Below are 27,761 nucleotides of genomic sequence, written 5' to 3' on the forward strand. Positions count from 1 at the left end.
CCAAAGAAAATGAAAGGCAAGAAGGCAAAGTGGTTGTCTAAAGAGGCTTTACAAATAGTTGAGGGAAGAAGGGAAGTGAAAGGCAAGGGAGAAATGCAAAGATATACCCAATTGAATGCAGAGTTCCAGAGAATAGCAAGGAGAGATAAGAAGGCCTTCTTAAATGAGCAATGCAAAGAAATAGAGGAAAACAACAGAATGGGAAAGACTAGAGATCTTGTCAAGAAAACTGGAGATATCAAGGGAACATTTCATGCAATAAGAGGCATGACAAAGGACAGAAATGGTAAGGACATAACAGAAGCAGAAGAGGTTAAGAAGAGGTGGCAAGAATACACAGAAGAACTATACCAAAAAGGTCTTAAGACCTGGATAACCATGATGGTGTGGTCACTCACCTAGAGCTCATCCTGGAGTGTGAAGTTAAGTGGGCCTTAGGAAGTGTTAGTACAAACAAAGCTAGTGGAGGTGATGGAATTCCCATTGAGCTATTTAAAATTCTAAATGATGATGCTGTTCAAGTGTTGCAATATGGCAGCAACTTTGGAAAACTCAACAGTGGCCCCAGGATGGGAAAAGGTCAGTTTTCATTCCAATCCCAAAGAAAGGCAATGCCAAAGAATGTTCCAACTACCATGCAATTGCATTCACTTCAGTGCTAGCAAGGTTATGCTCAGAATCCTTCAAGTTAGGCTTTAGCAGTACATGAACCAAGAACTTCCAGATGTGCAAGCTGGGTTTAGAAAAGGCAGAGATCAAATTGTCAATATTCACTGGATCATGAAGAAAGCAGGAGAATTCCAGAAAAGCATGTACTTCTGCTTTGTTGACTATGCTAAAGTCTTTGACTGTATGGATAACAACAAATTGTAGAAAATTCTTAAAGAGATGGAATACCAGACCATCTTACCTGTCTCCTGGGAAACCTGTATGTGGGTCAAGAAAAGTGACAGCTAGAACTGGGCATGGAGCAACTGACTGGTTTCAAATTGGGAAAGGAGTACATCGAGGCTTATTTAACTTACATGTAGAGTACATCATTCAAAATGCTGGGCTGGATGAATCACAAACTGGAATCAAGATTATTGGGAAAAATATCAACAACCTCAGATATGCAGATGATACCATTGTAATGGCAGAAAGTTAAGAGGAACCAAAGAGCCTCTTGATGAAAGTGAAAGAGGAGAGTGAAAAAGCTGGCTTAAAACTCAACATTGAGAAAACTAAAATCATGGCATCCAGTCCCCTCACTGCAGGGCAAATAGATGGGGAAAAAGTGGAAACAGTGACAGACTTTATTTTCTTGGGTTCCAAAATCACTGCAGATGGTGACTGCATCCATGAAACTATAACAAAACTAGACAGCGTATTAAAAAGCAGAGACATCACTTTGCCGACAAAGGGCCATATAGTCAAAGCTATGGTTTTTCCAGTAGTCATGTATGGATGTGAGAGTTGGACTATAAAGAAGACTGAGCACCAAAGAATTGATGCTTATGCTTATGAAGTGTGGTGCTGGAGAAGACTCTTCAGAGTCCCTTGGACAGCAAGATCAAACCAGTCAATCCTAAAGGTAATCAACCCTGAGTATTCATTGGAAGAACTGATGCTGAAGCTGAAGCTCCAATATTTTGGCCACATGATGTGAACAGCTGACTCATTGGAAAAGACCCGGTTGCTTGGAAATATTGAAGGCAGAAGGAGAAGGGGGTGTCAGAGGATGAGATGGTTAGATAGCATCACAAACTCAATGGACATGAATTTGAGCAAACTCCAGGGAATAGTGGAAGACAGAGGAGCCTGGCATCTTGCATTCCATGGGGTCGCGAAGAGTCAAACACAACTTAGGAACTGAACAACAACAAAATAAAGCAGATGTTAATTTGAATATGAAAGGAACTAGAGGATTTCATTCACAGGATTCTATTATTTTTGAAAATTTATTCACATTTAAAAAACCACATTGATAGGCTGATTCATGTTGCTGTATGGCAGAAACCCAACACAACATTGTAAAGCAATTATCCTCCAATTAAAAATAAATTTGGAAAAAAAAACACTGATAAAGGGTAATGGAAAGAGAGCATAAAAAGAGTAATAGTTATGATCCCAGGACACAGAGATGAGTGCCCTTCGACACAAGTTTGGGGCATCCCATCTTCTGCATATAAGGGGCCTTATCATGGCATACTGAAAAGAAGTTCCAATGAGCAGTACTTACCCTCGAGGACAGAGGTCATGATACTGACAACGCTCATTGCCCTTTGGACTCGGAAAGGTTCATTCAAGTAGTCTGCTGTTAGGAAAGTCTTCTGTCCTGCATCAGATGCCTGCTGGGACAGAAATAGAGTCAGGACACTCTCCAAATAGAAGTCTTCAGTGGCAAAGACTGATCACTCAGCCTCTTATTGGCCTATCTTGGGTGGTTGCAAGCTGCCCAGTGAAGCTATGATCCTCTGCAGTCATGCTTGGAGTAAAGGGTCTGCTGCATGAACTTGGGGTAAGAGCTCAGGTGTGAAGAATAGGACACAAAGCTGGGATCCAACTGGAGCCTGGGTTCAAGTTGACACATGACCTGGGATCACCTGAGGCTTTGCTGACTCTTGTTCTAGGATAGGTACCTGAGCACCAGAGCAGAGATAGAGCTGCCTCAAGAGTCTCTGAGATGTTTACCAAAGGGAGGTGGGCAATGCAGAGGCATTGGGCCAGGCAGTCATTATTGGCCTTCTGCTGGGATGCGCATGTGACATTCACCCAGAACTCCTACACCACAATAGGGCTCCTTGACCTCCCTCCTAAGAGGCCCGTATCTCTCCCCAGTACATGACCTGGTTCCAATTCTACATGATCTCTTTCTGAGGGAATGCTTATGTGTCTTGATTGTCCAGTTCTTCGTTTCTGACACAATCCTTTTGATTCTTCCATCTCTGGGCCTTTATTGGAAGTTCTGTCTGGGTTCTGTGCCAGGCCCCTAACTCTAGTCACACACATACCCTGGATGTGGGGAGTCCCAGGTTCATAGATGCTGACTCAGCACTGCACAAACCATTCAGAATACAAATTCAACAAGTGTTTACTGAGCACCTGCTGTAGGTGAAGCTCATAGTAAGTACTTCATACATACAAAAAAAGTTTGGAAAGTTCTCAACCGTGAGGACTCAACAGAAGGTTCTAGCATCTACTGCTATTATTGATCAGACATATATATATATAAATGAAAGGGCTCTGTGATTCCACTTAACCCGCTAGCCATTTAGAAACCTTTTAATAAGGTTTTTACAAGAGGAAATATGGAGGCTTGAAGAATTTAAGGGACTTGCTAATGGTGACTCAGTTGGTAAATGGCACAACTGTGAATGAAGTTCAGGTCCCTGTGACGTGGAAGGGCTTAAGGAGTTCATCTCGCACTAGTTGATAATTTCACTAAAATGAATCAAGCCTGGAATATCTAGGAAAGTGGCAATCCACAGAATAACAAGAAGGTTTCTTGAATGAGGCATTTTCCAGAGTGTTAAAGTACCTCCCGCAGCCTGGTGTTGACCTGAGGGCTCTGGGTTGGCGATTCTCGGTTGATCCTCGGAGGACCTACCCTCCACCGTCTCTGCCCTGCTCCATACTTGGGGAGGGTGACCTGGGCAAACTGAATCATCCTCACCCTCTGGTTCTGGTCAGGTATGGCCAGTGGGAGGCACAGATAGGAGATCAGAGGCTGAGAGGAGGGAGGAGTCACTATCTGTCCGTTGGCTACTTCTCTGCTGGGCTATTGCTGGGCCACCTTTTGTTAGGCCACCTCCCACATAAAGTGGCAGCACTTGCTGGGCTCTGGTTCTTCCCCTCATTCCTGCAGCCTAGGTGGGTTACAGCTTCCCACTGTGGCTAGTCTCTCAGTGCTTCACTGCCCCTTCTTTGTTCTTGAGTCCAGAGCACACCTCTTCAATAAACTTCCATAAACTCCAGTTGCGCACTGCAGTGGCTCATCTGTTTCTTGCTGGGACTCTGAATCCCATACATCCAGTCAGGGATGGAGCTAAGGTAACTCTGTGAGACTTAGCCAAGTCACTAGAGCCATATAATGGTCAGCTCAGCAGTCTGTGTGCAAACCACCCTGTGTCCTGGACTGGCCAGAGGGCAAAAGAAAAACAGAGATGCAAGTTTTGAAGCTGGAGGGAGAGTTTAATTAAATCACAGCTCCAATCAGATGAGGAGTCTCTGATTTGCCATTAAATTCTGGGATTATGCTGTTAAGAGTGTTGGCCAGTTAGTCACTGTTGCCTAATTTGTGCATTTTGGCAAGTTCTTTCTTCTCCAAGTCAAGTTAGGGATACTCTGCTTCTGCTAAGATCTGTCCAGGGCACCTCCCAGGATTTCTCTGAGTCTTAATTGTCAAGCCCAGGATAGTTTGCACAGAGTTACAGGCAAGAAGAGAAGAACATTTCTTTTTTTTTTTTTCATACTCATCCAGGGAGCAAATAGGCCTATCTCTAAAGCAGCGATAGGGAAGAGGGACAGAGAAACTCCAGGGGAAAGAGATCAGAGCAGCTGGAAAATAGTGTGTATCACTTGTTGTTGTTGTTTAATCACTAAGTCATGTCTGATGCTTGTGCAGCCCCATGGACTGTGGCCCACCAGGCTCCTCATCCATGGCATTTCCCAGGCAAGAATACTGGAGTAGGTTGCCATTTCCTTCTCCAGGGGAATCTTCCCAACCCAGGGATCAAGCCTGGGTCTCCTGCATTGCAGGCAGATTCTTTACAGAGTAAATGAGGAGACAGGTTTGATTTCAGGTAAATTCAATCACTCCGTCTGGGTCTCACCTGTCCTGCCTGTAGAATGAGGGTAGCTGGGAGGAGTTGGGCAGAGCAACATCTAAGTGATCCTTCCATGGGTAACACACAAGGCTTTTTGGCCTGAGGCCTCTAGCTGCAGAGCAGCCCCAGAAAGCCTGGAGCATTCACAAACTCACCGAGACTTCGATGACTCCAGGGGCAAGCTCTCCAGTGGTCATTTTGGGAGCTCCATCTTCTCCACGCCCTGAGCCACAGTTGAGGGTTTGAGGCAGTGGACTCCTAGGGAGGGGGCCTTGCTGGCTTGCACGCCTAAGCATCAGCAGAGAGCCATGATGGCTTTCATGGTCTCCAGGAAAGACTCCATCATCTGTGACCCCATCAGGGAATGAGATGTCTCGGCCAGGGGCCTGGAAATGGAACACACTGCCATGGCTAGCCCGGCGTCTCCCAGTGGCGAGGCCTAGGAAAGACTGGGCATTGCCCCAAAAAAGCAGGAAAGAAGGTAGCCTGGAAGATCATCCTGCAGGCAAATCTGGAACTCAACACTTCCCTCCACCTACTCCCACTTCCTGCCTTCAGCCTTACGACCCTCCTGTGCAAAATTAAAGACACAGATCTATGGAGTGCTCTAGGTGTACGCAGAGAAGGAAGGAAGGAAAAGAATATTCTTAACTCAGTCTGGGAAAAGGCCAACACCGAAAAGAGACTGCAAGGTGCTCAAGGTCAGCAAATAGGCCATCATGGCCAAGGGTATGTCAGAGGACAAACGTCACCCAGGTGGGTCAGTTGTTTGCCAATCTTAGGCCATGGGGCTGGACAAAGGTATCTTAAGTTCCCCGCTTGAGTGCAAAGTTGTGACCTCAGAAGACAGTTATGTACACCAATACAGAAACAAGCTTGGTAAATGGTTGTTGAATGAACAAGCGCTCTTTATTTTCTGAAAATTAGGTCTGACAATTCATTAGATTCAGCCTATAAGGGTGTGAGAGTTTGTGTTGCAAAGGAGGAGACAAGAGCTTTGTAATATAATGAGCTTCCAGGATCCCTTGAGGCAAGCGTTGAACAGTCAACAATGGGGAGATGGAAGGGAGAGTTGCAGTCTAATTTCCTGGAAGAATAGTGCCATTCCTCCAAATCAATAAACATTTCCCATCAAAATCTTCTTCCCAGGGAGTCGTGTGGTGTACAGTTGCCAGAGGAAAGGAGCTAATTCATAGGCCTCCAGCCCCTGGAGGGTTAGTATGCTGGGTTGGCTGGTTCCCACAACCATGAACCTGACCAGACAACTTATCAGTTCTGTCCTCAGCTCATAGAAAGTGCTTCTTTCTTTTTTTAAACTAATTTCTATTGAAGTATAGTTGCTTTACAATGTTGTGTTCCTTTCTACTATACAGCAAAGTGAATCAACTGTGAAAGAAAAAGTGTTAATTATCAGTTGCATCCAACTCTTTCCATGGACTGTAGCCCACCAGACTCCTCTGTCCATGGGATTCTCCAGGCAAGAATACTAGAGTGGGTTGCCATTCCCTTCTCCAGGGGATCTTCCCAACCCAGAGATTGAGCCTAGGTCTCCTGCATCACAGGCGGATTCTTTACTGTCTGAGTCACCAGGGTTAACTATACATGTACATGTATCTCCTCTTTCTTGGATTTCCGTCCCATTTAGGTCACCACAGAGCCTTGAGGAGAGTTCCCTGTGTTACATAGTAGGTTCTCATTAGTTATCTATTTTATACATAGTAGTGTATATATGTCAATCCCAACCTCCCAGTTCCTCCCACCACCCTTCTGAATTGGTTTGTTCTCTACGTCTGTATCTCTATTTCTGCTTTGCAAATAAGATCACCTATAACATTTTTCTAGATTCCACATATATGCATTAATATATAATATTTGTTTTTCTCTTCATGGAAAGTGTTTCTAAAATCTAAACGTTGACTTCCTATCAAACTCAGATCATATTGCTGAATTTCCCCTCCCTTACTTAATTTCTTTTACTTACTAAATTATTAAAGTTGGGACACACTTAAAGCCCTCTTGACCTGCCCCCATCTCCCTCAGAATTGAAGTTTGCTTTCTGGATGATTTGGAGCCTTGTCCTGACAGCAATCTTCATTGTAATTCAGTATTAAAAACATAGCACTCTTTGTCTAGAATATATGTCCAAGGACTGCGAACTCATAAAATCTATGTATCCTTCCTACTTTTGAAGCAAAGGAGCAAAATTGGCAAGTCCTTATGAAAGATGGGACAACTGAGTCATATGCACTTGGGAACTAAGCAAACCAAGAAACTAAGAAGAAAATTTTGGTCCTGTATTTATCAAGCAATGTCTCCTTGGCCACAACCTAATATTTCAGAATTAACCTATTTGGCAAATGGTGGACAATGGCTTCTGAATCTAAATTCTGGACTTGCCTTAAAATCATTCAAGCAGATCAACTGGTATCCTGTGTGTTCTCTGAAAGCTCTGCTGCATCTCTCTGCTAAGTGCTACCCCCAATCTCCCTCTCATTACTGCTGATCAGAAAATGGCTTTTTATTAAAACTGCCTATGGTCTATTTACTACAATAACACACCTGGGAAAGAAGGAAGGGAATGCCTTAACAAACAGAAACTCCAACCAGTTAGTACTAAGGAAGTACCCAAACAACTTCTCCCTGTCCTTAGAACAAACATGATCTTTCTGCCTGGAAAACATTCTTTCTCAAACCCTCTCAGTCCTCAGTTACTGGAGGACTTACTCACTACTTACTAAGAACTTCAATTATCCCCTACTTCATGAAGCCTTTCCTGATACACTCTCACCCTCATAAGAATAGATGTTCCTGCTCCTATTCCCCAAACAACATCTATCTGTCCCCAATATAGTATTCAACACATAGCTGTTTTTATATCTGCCTCCTCCACCCAAATGGAAGTTCTTGAAAAATGGGCCATGTTTTAGTCAACTCTTTATACCAAGTACCTAGTGTTGTTGAATTAGAAAGGGATGTTTCCTCTTTTGCCCTTTGAAGGTAAATCTAGCTAGAGAGACAAGCACACACATACACCAGACAATTATTGAACATCCAAGTGCTAATCTGTGTGAAGTTGACTGCCAGAAATTAAAGCCCAGTTCAGAGTGTCACTGACATGTCCACAGAAGCTGGGATTCATCCTGCCCTGAGGTTGTCAGAGCTCCAGACAAACCCCAGTTTGAAACAGCTTCTGAACTGTGCCCTGTTCATGCCAGGTGTTGCTCAAAAGAGGCAGAGCAGACCCTCATAAATGCTGGTGTGTGGGTGTCACCGAGGCCAGAGTGCGTGGGAGTGTGTCTGTGTGTGGACATGCACACAGAAGTCTGGGGGTTGTCGAGATCCTATTCCAAAAAGTGACACATCTTTCAGAGGAGCACAAGGAAAAGAGATCAAGAGGGAAGTGAGATCCAGCAGCTCTGAAAAATAACCATGTCAAGCCCCTTTCGCATACTGCTAGTGTGGGACCTGCTCTACCACAAAGGGGTTATCTCTCAGGCCTGTTGAAAGGGTACATCTGGGGTACACAAGACTTTCAAGGGAGAGGGAGCTGGTGGGAGGAAACCCAGTGAGTACCGGGACTCTTGGAGTGGGAGGTAGTAGGTGATGACGAGAGGGAAAATTGCTACTGGGTCTGAAATGAGGTCCTGAAGGTATTCCCAGGCTGGACTGTTACCACAAGACAGGTGCCAGGATCTCCTGGGCCAACAGTAGGTGAGAACTTGAGCTGGAGGAGCTGAGGCATGAGGTTAGAAAGAAGCTTTTAAATGATTTCAGCACCACGAACAAGGACCCCTCTTCTGCTCCAGAACTAAAGATAAGAGTGTCAGAAGGAAGCTTACCCTTGATGCCCAACAGGTTCACAGACACCTCATGGTCAGCATGTTCAAACCACCTGCCCTATCTATAATCCAGAGTTCTTCCTCCAGTGTGCCTCTCTTAGAATCACCACCTACTTAAATGGCCAACCTGGAAACCTGAGAGTCATTTTGGACTTCTCCCTTCTTTTGCAACATTCCACAGTCCTAGTCTTGTTGATTCCCTCGAGCTCCCATAAAAGTCTTTCTAATCCACACTTTTCCCCATCCATAATGTCCCTGCCCTAGTTTAGGCCACCATTGGTAGTGGTGGGGGCATAGAGGGTGGATTATCAAAACATCCTCCTAGGCTCTGTGCCTCCAATTATCTCTCTGCTACCAACCTCTTTCCACTTCAGTGTATTGTGCATGGAAGCTGCAAAAGTGGGTTATCTTTCAGGCACAAGCCTGAGCGCCTTACCATTCGGTGCTGGTTGTAAGACTCAGACCGGAGTGACTTGTTGTCGTCTGTGGAGCCCTCTGACACCCTTGACTTCATTCTGTGTTTTCCTTCACTGGCAGTTTTGGAGGCCAAGGGGGATCCATTGTGAGACTGGAGAGAGGCTGTGTCGACCCCCAGCGCTGCCAGCACCTGAGGGGAGAGAATAGCAGCTATAGCCGACAGTATCTGGATGTGCTCAGCATAAACGCGTGTCCCCCAGACAGTGGGTGAGGGCTTCCCAACCAGAGGAGGCCTGATTCAGGACCAGAGTGATGGTTGGATTGGGACATTGGGCAAGAGCCACCTCTAGGTCACTTCCCTCATTCATGCCCTTGTAGTAAACTCTGTTGATGCCCTGCCCAGGTTTCTCTTACCAGGTCAGTACCCTCATCTCCAGCTGCTTGAATGTTAGTAAACATTACTAATGTTAGTAACCCATTAGTAAATGGGTTACAGCTGCCGAATTCTGCAGAAAATTTCCTTTGACTGTACATTTGGCTTGAGCATGGAGGTATGAAGGGCCAGTCCTTTTGCCTCCAGGTAGGGCTACCTCTGTGGAACAAGTCATACCCTGGAGTTCCCCATGGGATCAGGTCAAAGCAGTCTCTAGCTGAGGCCACTGCCTTATTTAATTCTTCCCTTGTTCCATCCTGCTAACTTTGATCCCCTCCTAAGAGCACCCCTCAGTGAATCACTTGCGCAGGCTCTTCATTTGGGTTCTTTTTTTGAGAAAATCTAACCTAAGATAGTCCCTGAGATAAGATGAATCCTTGCCGTGGTTCCCTAAAATGACAGCCTTAATGTAAGACACTGGTCCAGATGTCTGCCCAACTGTGAAAGGCCTACAACAGACTTCGCAAAGGTCCAGCCCTCACTGACCTCCTGCTCTGTCTGGAGCATCTTCAGGGCCTCCTGGAACGTCTTCTCCTTGGCTTCAATTTCATCAATGGTTGCCTGGTTCTGCTCCTCATATGCCATAGTGACCACAGCCAAGATCAAATTGACCAGGTAGAAAGACCCCAGGAAGATAACAAGCACGAAAAAAACCATATAGATTTTCCCAGAAGCCCTCAGGGTCTGCAGATTCAAGAGAAAAAAAAGAGAAATGTGTACCCAGATAACATGGCCCCCTGATGTGGTCAGAGTCCTCCAGGAAAAAACATAGCCATGCAACAAATGCTCCAAACGCCAACCGAGTGTGTATGGAGACATGCAGATCAATACCTGCTGGTAGAGGCGTTCCCAGGAATCCTGTGTCATGAGGCGAAACAGTGAGAGAAAAGCCCAAGTGAAGGAATCAAAGCTGGTGTAGTTAAAATCTGGGTTGTCAGATGTCTTAAGGCAGAAATAACCTTCAGGGCAGTGGCTGCAGCAAGAACAGATAAGGCTGTCAATCACGCAGACTTCTGTTTATTGGGGCCAAGACAGTCCAGGGCTGCCAGAAGGCCTGAGGGTTTGAAGTCAAAGACTGGAGCTCAAGGCCTAGCCTTATTCTCATTAGCTGAGTCACCTTGGACATTCAGCCTTTTTAGCCCTCAGTTTCTTTTGGCCATTAAGTGGGATAATAATGTTAGGAAACCACTTATCAAAACTGCCCACTGTGGCCAGACACAAAAATAACTTGTTACATGAGTTACGGCAAAAAAACTACAAGTGTAGTTTCCCACTAAGGAAACTACAAACTGCCACCAAAACCAACTGGAAGAATTCAGGAGGGACCAAAAGGAGGGAGCAGACACCAGCCCCTAATAATCCTGCAAACCTCCCAGAAACCCTTGCTCTGGAATCCGTCTTGATTGAGAGATGTGTGCGCCACCAGGAAGGGCCCTGAGGCAGACCAAATATGGGCATGAGCAAAATGATTGGCCAGAGGCAACCCGGAAAACCAGCACCACCTGCATAAACCCTGAGACTGGGAGCCATAGGAAGAACACCCGTTTACAAAAAAGAAAAATGCTCTGCTCAAGCACTTAGTCTTTCATTTTGTCAGTATGTGTTTATCTCCCCAGAAAATTTATTTCTACGTGTTAGACAAGAGTCCACTTTTCTGGGCCTAGTAGGGGATTCTGCCCCCGTCTCCCCCCCACCCCCACCCCCACACATACAGCCTGGCCTTGCCCCAGTAACATAATACCTTCAGTTCAGAGTTTCATGCAGAGAGAAATGGCCTGGAGAAGACTAGCTGGCCCAGACAAGACCTCATAAGCTTTTTGCAAATTCACACTGCAAGAGGGACAGTCAGTAAAACCTGAGTCAGTTGGCATCACTTGCAGAGTTGTCTTTCAAAGGAGGACACACATTAGCCAAGTTCACTGACCAATTAGATGTAACAATAAAGACACCACTTCCCAATAACTGAGCCTCTCCCTCTCCTAAGTGTTTCACAAATGCTATAATTTAATCATCTCAATAATCCTTTAAAAAAAAAAACAAACAGATGCAGAAGCTGGGGTTCAGAGAGAAGAAGTCAGTAGTCTAAAACCACACAGATGCCAATGGATTTATTTCAAAGGAGAAATAAAATTGTCGAGTAGCTTATGAAGACTGACCTATGAAGAAAGGCCAAACTGAAGATGACTGCCTGCTGAGTCTTGGGGTGGGGAAGGCTCCACGTCCCTCTTTCTCATCATAAGCAGCTAAGCTGATGTCGGGAAGCATCTCTAAGCTCAAGGCATGTGAGAGATCCTTTCCACCCGTGTGGGATGACCTGGCTGAGGAGAAGGTAATGCTTTTTTTCTTAGTTAGGGATTCTACTTTAGGATTCCTCCACCAACACCAATCTCTGAGGGATCTTCTTACTCCAGACATTCATGCAGACACACAGGCAGGAACCCATACAATTGATTAGGGCCTGAAAACTTGATTGTAACCCAATCCCAATTCTATCTATCTCCAACTTTGGTTGGAGATTTGCAAGTTCCCAGGCTCTGTAGACCCACATATAAAGACACTCTCTTGGTTTCACTTTCCCAAGGAGCTAGTTAACCCATTACCTGTAGGTTTGCTAGTTAATGCTAAGGGCAGCCTATCTCTGCCTCCTGTAGAACCCCACTATAGCTGCTATGCATCAACAGCTAACTGCTCAAGAGAATTAAATGAGACCATGGTGCAAAGGCTCTTGCAAGGTGCCTTCAGCATAGTAAATATTATATGTAAAATGCAGAATTAAAATTCTTGCTGTTTTTAACCAGAAGCTACCAAAAACATGGACTAGAATAATATATGTGAAAGAATGCTGAAAACCATCAAGTATTTCTTGGTACTTGTTCTCCACCTTGAGACCTCAGACTTTCTCCCTGCAGTGCCATTGGTCAGTATGGGCTTTTGCTTAGGTCTCTGACTTCTCTGTGGCTCAGCAAAGAACCCAGGTTTGGTGTTCACAGCATGCCCACCAAGGTTCTCTCTGCCCGTCACCTAAGCTGGCCTCTACTTGACACCCCAGGCCTTTCCCAGCCCTTTCCACTTCTTCCCACCTGGCCAGGACCTACCCATCGGGATAGTTGGTCTCTCTCGGATACAGAAGGGGGCCCCATGGGCCCACCTCACAGCTTTACCGCAGTCAGTGTATGGGTTACTATGGAACCATGCTCCTGAGAAATGTCATTATCCAGATGGGAAAAGGACATTGACAGATCCTTGGTTTCAATTAAGTCAAGGGCAAATGAAAACTGACATCAGAACAACCCTCTTCCTGAGCTCAAGAACCAAATGCCAAGTGCATTTATGAAGAAAGAGACCAGGGGGCCTGTGTTGCTCAAATTCTTCTGTTAGTCCCACCCCTCGGGTCTTGATGAGATTGTTTTCTTAGGGAACTGATGAAGGCTGAACTCCAGCATGCCCCACCCTGTACTACTTACGCAATACAGGACTGTTAGTCATTCAGGGAGTAGGTTGTGTGGGCCCGGGCTTCCAGACACCCCTGCCGTGGAGATGGGCAGGGATGAGCCTTTCTCATCTGTTGCCTAATCTCTTTCTACTCATACCTGCTCCCGCAAAAGCAGCAGGCAGACCTGAGGAGTCCCATGTGCCTTTGCTTTGTCTCACATTCTATTCTGCTACCTGGAATGGTACCATCCAAACCATCTCTTGTTCATCCAGCCTGGAGACATCCTGTTTGCCCTTCAACCTCACCACCTCTGGGAAACCTTCTTTGACATCCTCCCTGCCTCACACCATCACCTTGCTGTGTTTTCCCAGCCCAGGGAGCCTCTAGGACAGCACTGGTTCTCCATAGCACAGCATCTTTATGTAAATGCATCAGAGCTCACAAACTGGCAGATTGCTGGCTGAATTTGCATTGCTAAAATATTGTGTTTGGCCCACAATATGTAGATATTTTTTGGAATTTGTAGTCAATGTTTATAGTTAAGAAAGTTTACATAAAAATCGAAATTTCCTGTCTCTCTTTTAAAAACCTGGATCATCTGGAAGCAGTGGATCCATGTTTCCACATGATAACCAAAAGCTGAACTGGGAAGTGGCTGCCACTTTGGCTGGCGCGTTAACTCTCATGGTCTTGGTACCCACCCAGCCCATTCCTCACATTCTAGACACATGTTGTTTTGTGTCTGGCCTCTGTAAGAATTTGAAATTGCAAAGTCTGAGGCATGTGTCTCTTCCTCAATTATATGAGGATAATGAAACCCATGTGATGGAGTTGTGACAACTAAATGAAGAGCATTTGACACAAAACATATTTAATAAATATTACTTCCTTTCTTGGGCAGATTGTTTGCAAAAATGACCATAATTATTCCCTTTCCCGTCTCCATACCCCTTTCAATATGATGTTGCAAGTTTTCCCATCAAGAGGTGAGTCTGTTCCTCCATTTCTTGGATCTGGACTCACTTGTGCCCTGCAACTTGGGTCAACAGGATGCAGTAGAAGTGACATTATGCCAGTTGTAAGCCTAGGCCTCCAGAGACCTTGCACATTTCCATTCTCTCTCTCGGAATCCTGCCTCCAATAGGAGAATAAGCCTGGGCTAGTCTGCTGGGGGGTGAGAAACCATGCGGAACAGAGACAAGACACCCAAGCTGAGGCCATCCTGGATTAGCTGGACCCCTGATAATCTGTCCACTGTCTGCAGATGCATGAATGAGTCCAGTCAATGTCAGAGGAACACCAGGCTGATCTCAGGTGCAGATGCACAGAACTGAGCTAAATAAATGGCTGGTGTTTTAAGTCACAAAAATCTTGGGGATGTTTGTTTCATAACAAGAGCTTACTCATACACTCTCTTCCCATGAGCCTGGGATGGCAGAGGCCATGGCTTATTAATTTCCACATTTTCCTCAGGACTTTCAACCTAGGCTTTACCCAGAAAGAACTGATGACAAAAAGGAGGAAGGGCTGCTGGGCACTGGTGTTTTGTTATGGCTTGAACACTCACCCTGCATCAGATCCATTGCCACAGAGTAAGGGGTCAGAAGTGCCTTCCTTGTTGGTATAATAATCTGCAAAATAAAGGAAGCAGCAGAAGTCTCACATATGGTTCTCAACCCTCAACTCAAGCCTTGAGTGGTGAAAGCAACACCTGCTGAGACTTCTGCCTGAGCAAGGAGGATATCCTTGACTGCGTGCCCTCCGTGGGTATGCTGGGAGCTGGGAAGGGGAAATGTCTCATCTGGGAAGAGAGAAGCTGAGCTGTGGCCTCAGCCTTGTGCAGAGGCAGAATCCTCCAGCAGAGGCAGAATGACTTGCCTCTGGACTCATTTCCTTGTGAAAGGGACATTGGACAACCGAGAATGGGGGTCCCCAAAGTAAAACACAACTCATGAGAAGAATTTCAATCAAAATATATGTCTGCACAGGTATAAAGAGGCGTCACACTCCCCACCAACCAGACCTTGGTCCCCTTGGCAGTAATTCCACTCCCGATTTTCGTGAGAGGAGTAATTGGCTGTCTCATTGACAACCATGCAGTTCTTGACACATTTGTTCTTGAGGTTGCCCTTGAAGAGCTGCAGGCCCACCAGGGCAAAGACACTCAGGCAGAAGACAGTGAGAATGGTCACGTCAGCCAGCTTCTTCACCGAGTGGATCAGGGCCCCCACGATGACCTTCAGCCCTGTGGGAAGATGACAGTGGTACTTCTACATGGATGACATCGCACACACAGAGCACACACGTGTGCCTGGCACGCTTGCATCTTAGCCTTCCTACCCTTTCATTACACACAGGTGTGAGATATTTTACAAACTCTAGGGCAGTTTCAAGCCCAGTCCCTCATCTGAACCTTGCCATAAGCCTGAGAGGCAGATAGGAAGAGAATATTGTCCAATTGTAAAGATGAGGCAACTGAGACCCAGGCTATGCATTATTAAAATCTTCTTAAAGTGAATAAATTCCAGACAGTAGCAATCTGATGAAAAAATAATTATTGAGTGCCTGCTGTGCTCCAGGTACTAGGCCTAGCAGGAGGCTGCCAATTTCACTCCAGTCATTTGGTATCTGTCTGTCTGTCCTTATCTCAGTCCTGGGAGGCAGCTTGAGGCTTGGGGACATAGGAACATTGGTGTGTGAGAGAGAGCAAGAGAAAGGAGGAGAAGAAGAAAAGAAGAAAGGAGGAAAAGAGGAAGAGGAGGAAAAGGAAAGAAAGAGGAGGAGGTGGAAGAAAAGGAAGAAGAAGGAAGAAATGGAGAGAGGGAGGGAGAGATACAGGGAGATAGAACAAGACAGGGACAGAAAGACAGAGGGATGAGCACAGCAATAGAGTGAGGCCATGAGAGCCACTGAGAGCCACTGAGGAAGAAACAGAGAATCTGAGCTGCTCAGATGGGGCCCCTGCTTGTTTAAGGAAGGATGATTTATTGCTCTGGCAAAGGAAATCACCTTCTTTGGAAAAGCAGATTTCTAAGTAACAGAAAGAGCTCTAAGCAGAGAAGCAAGCTGCGATCTAGCCTTGCCTTGTCTTTTTGGCCAAATAATCCACCGAGCACCCTCTGCCCTGCTTGGTTCCCTCTCAGGAGCCAAGCAATGGTTAAGGCACTGGTCTGTTGTGGGGCTGTCTGACGAGTGAGGGAGAACTAGATAGCATCAGTGAGTAGGTGGGCACACGGAGAAACAGTCCATCACAGAAGCCTGGGGGTGGGCGTAGGGTCGGGTCGGGGGTTGAGGAAGATGGGAAGGACCAGGGAGCCTCTTTGAGGAAGTCAGAGCATGGCAGAACCCTGAGGATGCGTATGAATTGAGTGAAGAGGAGAAGGGACTTTCCTAACAGAGGAGCAGTGTGGCCTGGGGCTGCGTGATGAGCAAAAGCTTTGAGTATCTGTGGAACCACAGGAAGCTTCTGGAGGTGGGTACAGGAGAGAGATGAGGCAGGAGGGGAGTCTCCATAGGCCAGGTGTTGTACACAAAATTCAGGGTCTTCCTGGCTGAGTAGGTGAGAGAGATACTAAGGGGAAGAACTGACTACTTATTGCTGTGATTCTCTTCATGAAGAAAATGATTCTTCATGATTTTCTTTGTTCAGTGGAAGTTGGCAAAGACTTTCCAGTCATTTCCTGCAGAGCCAGATGCAGAACTGTGGAAAGGGACTTCTCTAGCGTATGTATTTCTGTTTCCAGGTGAGGGCAGGGGTTTTTGGGTGAGGGAGGGGAGACAACCCATTAGGCCACAAGGGGGAAGCCTTGAGTCCCATCTCAAGGCCATTACCTGGTCTCAGGCCTCACCATCCCCTCCATCAACCCAGAGGGGGTTGAGGAGTATCATGTGGCAACAGAGATATTGGAGGCCCAATAAGATCAGCCCTGGGGGACTATTTCCATTTCTGAATTGTCTGTAATCAAGAATTGTCTAATTATTTTCTCTTCTGTGGGTCTGAAGGCAGGGCTGAGGCTTATATGTTCAGATTCATGAAAATGGGAAAGACAACCACCAGAGCCTAGGACTGCCTTTTCCCTTCTTCTCTGTTTTCAAGCTTACATTTTGGTTTCAAGTATAAAAGAATCTGACTGGAGGCTTGCCTGAATCCCACAATGAGAATGTAAAACAAGGACCTGATCTTTTTGTCCGTTATGGACAGCATGAGTTACTCTGGATAGAGCGCTGGCTAAGAATCAGGACACGAGGTTTCCAGGTCACAACTGCCTCTAGTGATGAGGATTTGGGATTGTGTTTTCTACTCTCTGGGCCTCAGTTTCTCTCTTAAATGAGGACAATAGTCCATATTCTGGCAATTTATAGGCTGTTTATGAAAATCAAAGTGGGATGTTAGGCTGTGGAAACCAATATAAGCTCTATGAGTAAATATGCTGGTTAAAGCCACTCACCTGGGATCACAGACACGGTTTTTAAAGCTCTAAGGACTCTGAACGTCCGTAGGCCTGAGATCCCTCGGAGATCTGTCACTTCACCAGCGTAGCTGTAGGACCAGAAATCAGTCAGCATCTCTGCATGAACAGGGTCTTGGGAATTTATGCAGCATAAACACAGGCAATTTTGGGCAACACAAGCCTAGGAAGTACCCAGAACAGACTCTGAGAATCTACTGGCACTTGCATCCATGGACTGACATGAACCCTGATTTAATTATGGCAATATTTTTCAGAGTGGCCTCTTTGAGAAGATGCAAGAACTTCCCTGGTGGCTCAGTGGTAAAGAATCCGCCTGCAATGCAGGACACCTAGCTTCAATCCCTGGGTCAGGAAGATTCCCTGGAGAAGGAAATGGCAACCCACTCCAATATTCTTATCTGGGAAATCCCATGGACAGAGGAGCCTGGTGGGCTACAGTCCATGGGATAACAAGAGTTGGACATGACTTAGCAGCTAAACCACCACCACACCATTGTGATCTAGAAGATTCTGTGTACTACCATGCAGATGGTGTGTGGCCAACCCATCTCCTTGGGCACTGGTTCCTCAGGGAAAGATCTTCATGTTCAGGAGGTACAAAGCTGATCCACTTTGACAGGCCAATTATCAGCTCAGATTTAAGGTCTCCAACTTCTCCCTGAGGGTATGGGACTAACTCTGGAAAATGACTCCCAAAGCAAGAGTCTTTGGCAAAGATACCCTGGGCCACAGAGTCCCAAATGAGGAAGCTGGAAAGAGATAAGGATAACACCCCCAGAATGGCAGCCTGTTTCACTTCAGTCACTCAGTCATCATGTCCAACTCTTTGCGACCTCATGGACTGCAGCACGCCAGGCCTCCCTGTCCATCACCAACTCCCAGAGTTTACTCAAACTCATGTCCATTGAGTCAGTGATGCCATCCAACCATCTCATCTTCTGTCATCCGCTTCTCCTCCTGCCTTCAATCTTTCCCAGCAAATGAGTCACTTTTCAAATGAGTCACTTCTTTGCATCAGGTGGCCAAAGTATCGGAGTTTCAGCTTCAGCATCAGTCCTTCCGATGAATATTCAGGACCGATTTTCTTTAGGATTGACTAGTTGGATCTCCTTGCAGTTCAAGGGGCTCTCAAGAGTCCTCTCCAACACCACAGTTCAAAAGCATCAATTCTTCATCTCTCAGCTTTCTTTATAGTCCAACTCTCACATCCATACATGACTACTGGAAAAGCCATAGCTTTGACTAGATGGACCTTTGTTGGCAAAGTCATGTCTCTGCTTTTTAATATGCTGTCTAGGTTGGTCATAGCTTTTCTTCCAAGGAGCAAAAACTAAAAGCATCTTTTAATTTCACAGCTCCAATCACCGTCTGCAGTGATTTTGGAGCCCCCAAAACACAAGTATGTCACTGTTTCCATTGTTTCCCCATCTATTTACCATGAAGTGATGGGACCAGATGCCATGATCTTAGTTTTCTGAATGTTGAGCTTTAAGCCAGCTTTTTCATCCTCCTCTTTCACTTTCGTCAAGAGGCTCTTTAGTTCTTCACTTTCTGCCATAAGGGTGGTGTCATCTGCGTATCTGAGATTATTGATACTTCTCCTGGCAATCTTGATTCCAGCTTGTGCTTCATCCAACCCAGCACTTCACGATGTACTCTGCAAATAAGTTAAATAAGCAGGATGACAATATACAGCCTTGGAGTATTTTTTTTTCCCAATTTGGAACCAGTCTGTTGTTCCATATCCGGTTCTAACTGTTCCTTCTTGACCTGCATACAGGTTTCTCAGGAGGTAGGTAAGGTGGTCTGATATTCTCATCTCTTAAAGAATTTTCCACAGTTTGTTGTGATCCACACAGTCAAAGGCTTTGGCATAATCAAAAAAGCAGAAGTAGATGTTTTTCTGGACACACCTATAATGTGTGTCCAGATCACTGTGGAGAAATACTCACGCCAGAGTGATGACACTGAAATCCAGCCAGTTCCAAGGATCTCTTAGGTAAGTGAACTCATTTAGACAAAATCCTCTTGCCAATATCTTTATCAAGGCTTCAAAGGTATAGATGACAGTGAAGACATATCTGGGAGGGAAGATGGAAAGGGAGTGTTAACTGCACCTTGGAGAGAGCTCAGAGAGAGAGTGGTTGTGATTGTTCCAAAGGAGAATGTGCAAAGAGCATCCAAGGTAGGGAAGGAGATGAGGGGAGGCTAGGGAGATGAGCCGCAGATGGAGGAACTCAGAGGAGTCGCAGAGATGGCTGGGGTGGGGAGGGACGTACGTGGCTGGGATGACTAGCAGCCTCGGCTGCTTTGAAGGTGGGCAGAGGGTGAGGGCATGCAACCACCGCAGGGTTCCAAACAAAGCTCTTCCTGTTCCATGAGGTTCCTCAAGGCTCCCTGCCCTGAAGGAAGCCGGCAGTTCCTCCCTCAATTTGACTGAAAATATGGAAGAGGGAGGAGATCTGACTGCATCCCCCCTCTCCAGACTTCTCTGCTTCCCAGTCTTTTCTTCTCATGCCATGCTTGGCCTGCTGGCATTTCTGGCCTCAGGGATCCTGGTCTGTTTACTATCTAAAGCAGTAAATAACTAGGTGTCATGGAAGAGAAAAGCATCTGAATTCATACACATTTTCTCAGGAGGATGGGTCCTGTTAGAGGAAGTCATCTCAAAAGAGCCTTTTTATTCTGTTGGACACATTTTGGGTCTGGATTTGAGGAGAAGGCTCTGAAGCTGAGGTTGAGAGTAGGGGAGTGTTTCTCTAGTGTTCAGAATGCCTCACTCACCAACAGCAGTTGTTCTCAGACTCCAGCACAGATCTGACTGACCCCATGGAAAGCTTGTTCAAGCACAGATTTCCAGGTTGTCAGCCCAGAGTTTCTGATTCGGTAAGTCTGGGGTAGAGCCCAAGAATTTGCATTTCTAACAAGTTCCCAGCTCAGCCTAATGCTGCTGGCCTGAGGAACTACCCTTTGAGAACTACTGCCCAAAGGGACATAGATGCATGCATAAATCACACCTAATTTTAGATACCCTACATTTTTTTAAATTATAAGATTCTTTTTTTTAATTTTTTTTAAATTTATATTTATTTATTTTAATTGGAGGCTAATTACTTTACAATATTGTATTGGTTTTGCCATACATCAACAGAAACACTGGTATGAAAAATGAAAAGACTTTTGATTGAATATGGCAGATTGAAAATGTATTTACCTCCAACCTTTTGGAAATTCTTAAATGGTAGTAAAAGGAACTTTTAAAAAAGTATATATTCACTAGGGCAATGTAATGGAGAACACAACAGCATTTTGGAAATTAGAGTTAAGACGGATGAATGGTAACTGGCAGAGCAGACCCTGGAAAGCTGGAAGCAGGGACTTCCCAGAAGCAAGCCAACCCAGATAGCAGAGCTGCTTAGGACTTAGGGATGTTAAATGTCTCTGAAAGTGGAGCCCAGGGAGACAGGGGCAAGTGGGTCTGTAAAGAGAGCTTGAAAGTCTTTATTAACAAGCAATTGGGCTTTCTAAATACCACCCCACACCACCCATTCAGAGAGGAACTGCCTCCTCTGATCTGGAAATAGACTGACTGAATAAGAGGGAGAGAGCTGCATCCTGACACAGGGGTATGAAAGAAAAATTTACATATGTACTAAAAGGCAGCAACCCTGCCACCCACCCACTTCTTCCCCTCGGTAAGTTCCTATAAGCTTGGCAGTCAGGTTAACAGCTCAGGAAGATGCTGCCCTTTTAATATATTCAGGCAGCCACTGAGCATCAGGAATCTGAAGGATACTTCTAACACTAAAGACTAAAGGAACGAAACAGGAAAGAAAAAGAAAAAGGGAGAATGCAGAGAGAAGTAGATTTAGGAAATATCCCAATCATTAATATTTTTAGAGAGTTAGGAGATGAGAAGACAGTGGGTACAAACAGAAGGCTACAAACTAGAACATTCAAAGGACAAAAGCGAACACTTTGAAAGCAAAAATATGATAGCAAAATTAAAACATTAATAGAAGGGCTAGAAACACAGGTGAAATCTCACAGAAAGTGGAACAAAAAGAAATAAATAAGAGGTGATTAAAAATATGAAAATTAGAGACTTAGACCAATAGGTACAATGTCTGATTAAAGGGAGATCCAAAAAGAAATAGAGAAGGAAATATACAGGAAACAATTATCAAACAAATAGTATAAGAAAATTTCCCTAAACTGAAGGATCTAGTCAGCTAAAATATCCATGAGTGTTCAGGAAAATGAACGAAAAATGTTCATAGCAAGGCACAACACCACAAAATTTGAGAACATTTTACACAAACAAAAAAGCCTAACTTTCTCTGAAGGAGTGAAAATCAGAGGTTACATACAAAGGACTGAGAATCAAAATAGCACCAGATTTCTTCAGAGCAAAAATTGGAGGTTGTAAGACAAAAGAACAATGCCTTAAATTTTTGAGGAAAATAATTTCTAATATAGAATTGCTTCTCCAGCTAAACTGTTTAGATGAGGGTAGAATAAAGATATGCCAAGTCTCAGAAAATTTATTTCCCACCAACCCATCTAAAAAAGTTACTAGATGCTGCTGCTGCTGCTGCTGCTGCTAAGTCGCCTCAGTCCTGTCCGACTCTGTGCGACCCCATAGACGGCAGCCCACCAGGCTCCCCCGTCCCTGGGATTCTCCAGGCAAGAACACTGGAGTGCGTTGCCATTTCCTTCTCCAATGCATGAAGGTGAAAAGTGAAAGTGAAGTCGCTCAGTCGTGTCCGACTCTTCGCGACCCCATGGACTGCAGCCTACCAGGCTCCTCCGCCCATGGGATTTTTCAGGCAAGAGTACTGGAGTGGGGTGCCATTGCTTAGATGATATGTCCCACCAAAACAAGGAAGTAATCAATAAAGAGGAGGATATGGGATTCAGGAAAGTGACAAATGGGATCCAAAAGAGGATGGAGAAAGAAAAATCTCTGGAAAAGATCTGTTCATCACATTGAGGGAACATCTAGACCAAACTGAAGCAGCAGTTGAAGGACACTAAGAGGGATTTTCCCAAGAAAAATAGAAATCGATGGATAATCTGATACATTCAAGTAAACTTAAGCAATAATTAAACCTCTGGAGAAGACTTTGGGTACAAATTAGTGATAAATACATAGAAAACTGAGCAAAGGAAGAAATGAAGTCCTTATTAACTCCAGAGAAAGCAATATATATGTGTGTGTGTGTATATATATATATATATATATATATATATATAAGCAAAATATACTGCATGATACAGCTGTGAGTAGTATTTGCTTAGCAATACTATTCTATCATCGTATATATAGTCAGGCAGTGTCCATATTGTCTGATTCTCTAACCAAAAATTATAGCTATAATTTTTGAAAGAGAAAAAATAAGTGTAAATATTTTCTCTTTTCAGAAAGAGAAAATAAGTGTTTATATGTGGAGTTAATCCCTTTCTTTTCTATAACAGAAAGCCAATAGATAATATCTAATGTGGAAAAATTTTTTTAAAATAGTAGTCTGAGTATATTATTAGAGAACAAGAGGTATCAAAGAAAGCAGTAGGCAAAAAAAAAAAACAAAAAACAAAAAAAAACACCAGAGTGGTTGCCTCTAAAAATACAGATTAGGTGTAAGGAGATGAGAAACATGAAATTGCTGTTTTTGTTTGAATCTTTATGGAGCTGTGTGACCTTTTAAACCTTGTATCTGTGTATCTTAACTAAAAGTAAAAATCAGATTAAAAGGCAAATAGCAGTAACGTTTTTTTCCTATCTGTGAGAGGAGAAATGCTGTTTGAAATCATTCACAAAGAAATCTATATCTGGCTGGGGAGCTGCTTGAGCTGTCAGCTCCCATAGCTTGTTGGGTTTCCCCCCGCTCTTTATGTTTTCTAAATTAGAAAATCTTAACTCAGAATTATAGGTTGTTGGGAAGCTTTGACAGATTATTTCTGGCCTTTCACATCAAATTCAGATCTAGAAATTATGGAGAGAGTTCTCTCTGAAGACTATTTTCAGAGTTTCACCAGAGAACAAGAGCCCGGCTTAGTGCCACTGCAAGCCAGGTAAAAGGTCTCAGCTGGGGAGACAGCAGCTGACGGAGTTACATCCTCTCTCTGGTGACATTAGCCTCACAGGGTATGTTTGCATGTTCAGATGCAGCATTTGGATGTGATTTTTAATATGCAAAGACATACCTTAAGTGTTTTTCCTGATGAGTGAAGAAAATCATTGGTACTGGGAAAATGTCGAACTCTCAGCCACTGAGCTGTTTGCACCACTGTTCAGTTTTAAGAAGTTGTGATATTTAATCGTTTAAAAACCCTGGTATTTAGACCCTGAAGTCAAAGATCCAGACTATTCAACATCCTAAATATATTACTGAGACATGCTATGCATAGCCACAGAAATACTCATTTTAAAAGATTTGATTTCTTAGTAGAAAACACTGCAAAACCTTTCTTTGTTGTTGTTGTTTGCCAGCCAGAGCAATTCAGTGTGCAAAAGTATCCTGTACTCACTTTTTGTTTCAGTCCTATTGGCTGAGGAGACATATACTAAGTGACCACAATCAGTTTATAATCACAACTTCCATGATGTCCCTCAACAGCAAATCAGGGTCTGGAGGCATGCTATAGACAGACCTCCACTATTTTCACCAATAAGCACCATACTGCATCTGGAAGCAACATCTTCCATTGATATAGTGGAAGATACATTTCCTTGCTGCTCATGTAGCTAGAGCTTCTTTAATATCAATTTAACTATCTTTTCTTTCCATTGTGGTAAAATACATATAATAAAAAACTTACTACTTTAAATAACCATTTTAAGTATATAATTCAGCAGCATTAAATACATTCATAAAATTGTGCAAACATCACCAAAGTATATCCATCTCTAAAACTTTTTCATCATCTCAAACAGAAACTCATTAGGCAACTCCCCATTTCTCCTTCCCCTGTTCCCTGACAACCACTATTCTACCTTCCCCATCTCCATAAATTTGCCTATTCTAGGTACCTAGTATAAGAGGAATCATATCAATACAATACTGGTCCTTTTTCGTATCTGGCAAATTCAACTTAGCATAGTATTTTAAAGCTTCATCCATGTTGTGGCAAATATCAGAATCTCATTCATTTTTAAGGCTGAACAATATTTCATCATATATACATACCACATTTTGTTTACCATTTATTTCTTGGACATTTGTCCATTTATCTGTTGATGGGACATTTGGAAACCACTTTTCAAGTATTGTGAATAATGACTCTATGAACATTGGTGTAGGAGTTAATGTACTTTTTTAAGTCTATTTCATAATTGACAAACTAAGTTTAATTAAACCAGAAATCTCTTCTTTTAAAATCAGCTTCATGAAAAATAGGTCAAAAAGCTATCGAATACTTCTCTCTCACATATATGGTGAATCTATACTGACAACTGATTTATTCAATCATTTTACTCAACTATGAAGTACAGTGTCTGCTTGTTTACATACATAACAGTCATCGATTTTTAAATGCCAGTCACATTATAAGAAATCCAATAGCTCTGATAAAGGAATTGTACTGATTATTTCTTGCTTTCTTTCCAACCACAATATTTGTTATTTTTGAAGCTAGTTTTATATCTTATCAGCAAAGGTATAATTGTGCTTATTTTTGCTATGAAGGCAAATGATGACTCTATAGTTTTTATATCTTTCAACCTTTAACATGGAATTTTGACAATTTTGTACTGGAAATCCTTTTTTTTTGCGTTTGTACTAGGGACAGTCAGTTGGTTTAAAAGTGAGGTTGATAAATTAGAATATAGTATGGAAGTTTTTGGAAGTCTTCTATTATTATTTGATAAAATGTTAAGGGATAATAAATTAGGTATTAGAACAAAGGGGCTTCCCTGGTGGCTCAGACAATAAAGAATCTGCTTGCAATGTAGGAGACCTAGGTTTGACCCCTGAGTTGGGAAGATTCTCTGGAGAAGGAAATGGCGACCCACTCCAGTATTCTTACCTGGAGAATTCCAGGGACAGAGGAGTCTGGAGGGCTACAGTCCATGGGGTCGCAAAGAGTCAGACATGACTGAGCAACTAATACACACACTCTTGACCAAAAGGTTCATTGATCCAATAAAATGTATCATTATTCATTGTCATCTCCCTGTTTTCTTATTTATTTTTATCTGCTTTTGTGTGATTATCCACATTGATTGTCCACTTATGACATACAGAGTCAAGCTTTTTGCTTTGATGAAGTCCATTTATTACTTATAGGATTTATTTTTCTATTTTCATCACTATTATATTTCTGCAAATCACTTTTACAATTATAGTTCATTCTTTGAATTGTGATACTATGCAATGGTAATGATGAAAAATGCAAGTTTAACAAAAGTAAACAACAAATGTAAACATAATGAAATAGGACAATAAAATACATTAATTAAGATAGAGGATTAATTCCATAACTAACTCCATGTTAACCAGTATGAACTAAGGCAGTCCTTGAAGTTCATACACTGCTCTAAAAAACATGAAAAGTCAGAAATTCTATGTAAATGACAATTAATTTTACATTTCAGATTTTTAAATGATCTGTGCGTAAAATGATTACATTGCTTTTTCTTCTGAATCTGTCAAATGTTTTAGAAGCTACTGAGAGATTTTTAGTGAAAATTCTTTGATCACTTATTGAGAAATGCCATGGGGGGATGGAGAGCTGAATTGTTCTGCAGAGCAGAGTGAGAATTTGGAGTTCTCAGGGCCAATATAGAAGGAAGACAGTGAAGCAGAGATGGAAAAGCAACCCAAAGGGTTGGCTCATGAGAGAAGATTATAAGTCAGCCTCATTTACCTAGACAGATCAAATGAAATGTTGGCAAACTGAATCCAGCATTGATCAAGCTAGAAGCATTAAAAGAGATTAGCAAATTTATTACTGTAACCTACTATATTAATAAATAAAAGACTATATGATAATAAGAATAGAAATATTGATAAAAACCAATACTCATTCAAAATGAAACTCTTAAACCAGAAGTGAAAAGGAATTTCCATAACTTGATAAGGGAAGTATCTTATAAGAATCCCATAGTCATCATGATAATAGTGAAATATTAGATGCATATTCTTTAGAACCAAGAACAAAAGAAATATGGTTACTATTATAGCATCAATTCAGCATTGTCCTGAAAGTCCTGGCCAGTTTAATAAGACAGGAAAAATAAACAAGTGGTATAAGAATCATAAAGAAAGAAGCAATTTCCTCATTATTTGCAGATGATATAACTGTTTGAATAATAATTGTTAAGGAGTTCTACAAGGTTGCTGAATGCAAAACCAATATACATAAATTTAATAACATCAATTTATTTTAGCAATAGAAATATTCAAAAGGGTAACAAAATGGTAATGTATCTAGAGACAAGATACGTAAGAACTTTACAGAAGATGTCAACTCTTATGGAAGAATATAAAAGAAAGCTTATATAAATTGGGAGATACAATTATATATGTTATAAAAGTGGCAATTTTTCCTGTAGAGTAAAGTCACTCAGTCATGTCTGACTTTTTGTGACCCCATGGACAGTAGCCTACCAGGCTCCTCCATCCATAGAATTTTCCAGGCAAGAGCACTGGAGTGGGTTGCCATTTCCTTCTCCAGGGGGTCTTCCCAACCCAGGAACTGAACCTGGGTCTCCCGCCTTGCAGGCAGACACTTTAACCTCTGAGCCACTAGGCCTCCCTAGATTTAAGGGACTAGATCTGATAGATAGAGTGCCTGATGAACTATGGATGGACGTTTGTGGCACTGTACAGGAGACAGGGATCAAGACCATTTCCATGGAAAAGAAATGCAAAAAACCAAAATGGCTGTCTGGGGAGACCTTACAAATAGCTGTGAAAAGAAGAGAAGCAAAAAGCAAAGGAGAAAAGGAAAGATATAAGCATCTGAATGCAGAGTTCCAAAGAATAGCAAGAAAAGATAAGAAAGCCTTCCTCAGCAATCAATGCAAAGAAATAGAGGAAAACAACAGAATGGGAAAGACTAGAGATCTCTTCAACAAAATTAGAGATACCAAGGGAACATTTCATGCAAAGATGGGCTCGATAAAGGACAGAAATGGTATGGACCTAATAGAAGCAGAAGATATAAAGAAGAGATGGCAAGAATACACAGAACAACTGTACAAAAAAGATCTTCATGATCAAGATAATCACGATAGTGTGATCACTCACCTAGAGCCAGACATCCTGGAATGTGAAGTCACATGGGCCTTAGAAAGCATCACTACAAACAAAGCTAGTGGAGGTGATGGAATTCCAGTTGGGCTATTCCAAATCC

General features: G+C 43.2%; 1 protein-coding gene across 3 annotated transcripts in view; it reads right to left on the reverse strand.

Moving 5' to 3' along the window:
* SCN10A (sodium voltage-gated channel alpha subunit 10) overlaps positions 1-27,761 on the reverse strand; it is an 88,845-nt gene that overhangs the window by 44,657 nt on the left and 16,427 nt on the right. For 2 of the 3 annotated variants that reach the window (XM_070777258.1, XM_070777257.1), the window contains exons 4-12: positions 19,355-19,483; positions 17,379-17,470; positions 14,984-15,175; positions 14,498-14,564; positions 10,329-10,470; positions 9,984-10,181; positions 9,084-9,254; positions 4,964-5,257; positions 2,222-2,330 (exon numbers count right to left, since the gene is read on the reverse strand). In XM_070777258.1, the coding sequence (XP_070633359.1) occupies positions 2,222-2,330; positions 4,964-5,257; positions 9,084-9,254; positions 9,984-10,181; positions 10,329-10,470; positions 14,498-14,564; positions 14,984-15,175; positions 17,379-17,470; positions 19,355-19,483 (1,394 nt within the window). The remainder of the gene's footprint in view (positions 1-2,221; positions 2,331-4,963; positions 5,258-9,083; positions 9,255-9,983; positions 10,182-10,328; positions 10,471-14,497; positions 14,565-14,983; positions 15,176-17,378; positions 17,471-19,354; positions 19,484-27,761) is intronic. The other variant, XM_070777259.1, reaches the window with a different exon arrangement.

The sequence above is a fragment of the Bos indicus genome, chromosome 22 (assembly GCF_029378745.1).
Source record: "Bos indicus isolate NIAB-ARS_2022 breed Sahiwal x Tharparkar chromosome 22, NIAB-ARS_B.indTharparkar_mat_pri_1.0, whole genome shotgun sequence".
NCBI classification, from domain to species: domain Eukaryota; kingdom Metazoa; phylum Chordata; class Mammalia; order Artiodactyla; family Bovidae; genus Bos; species Bos indicus.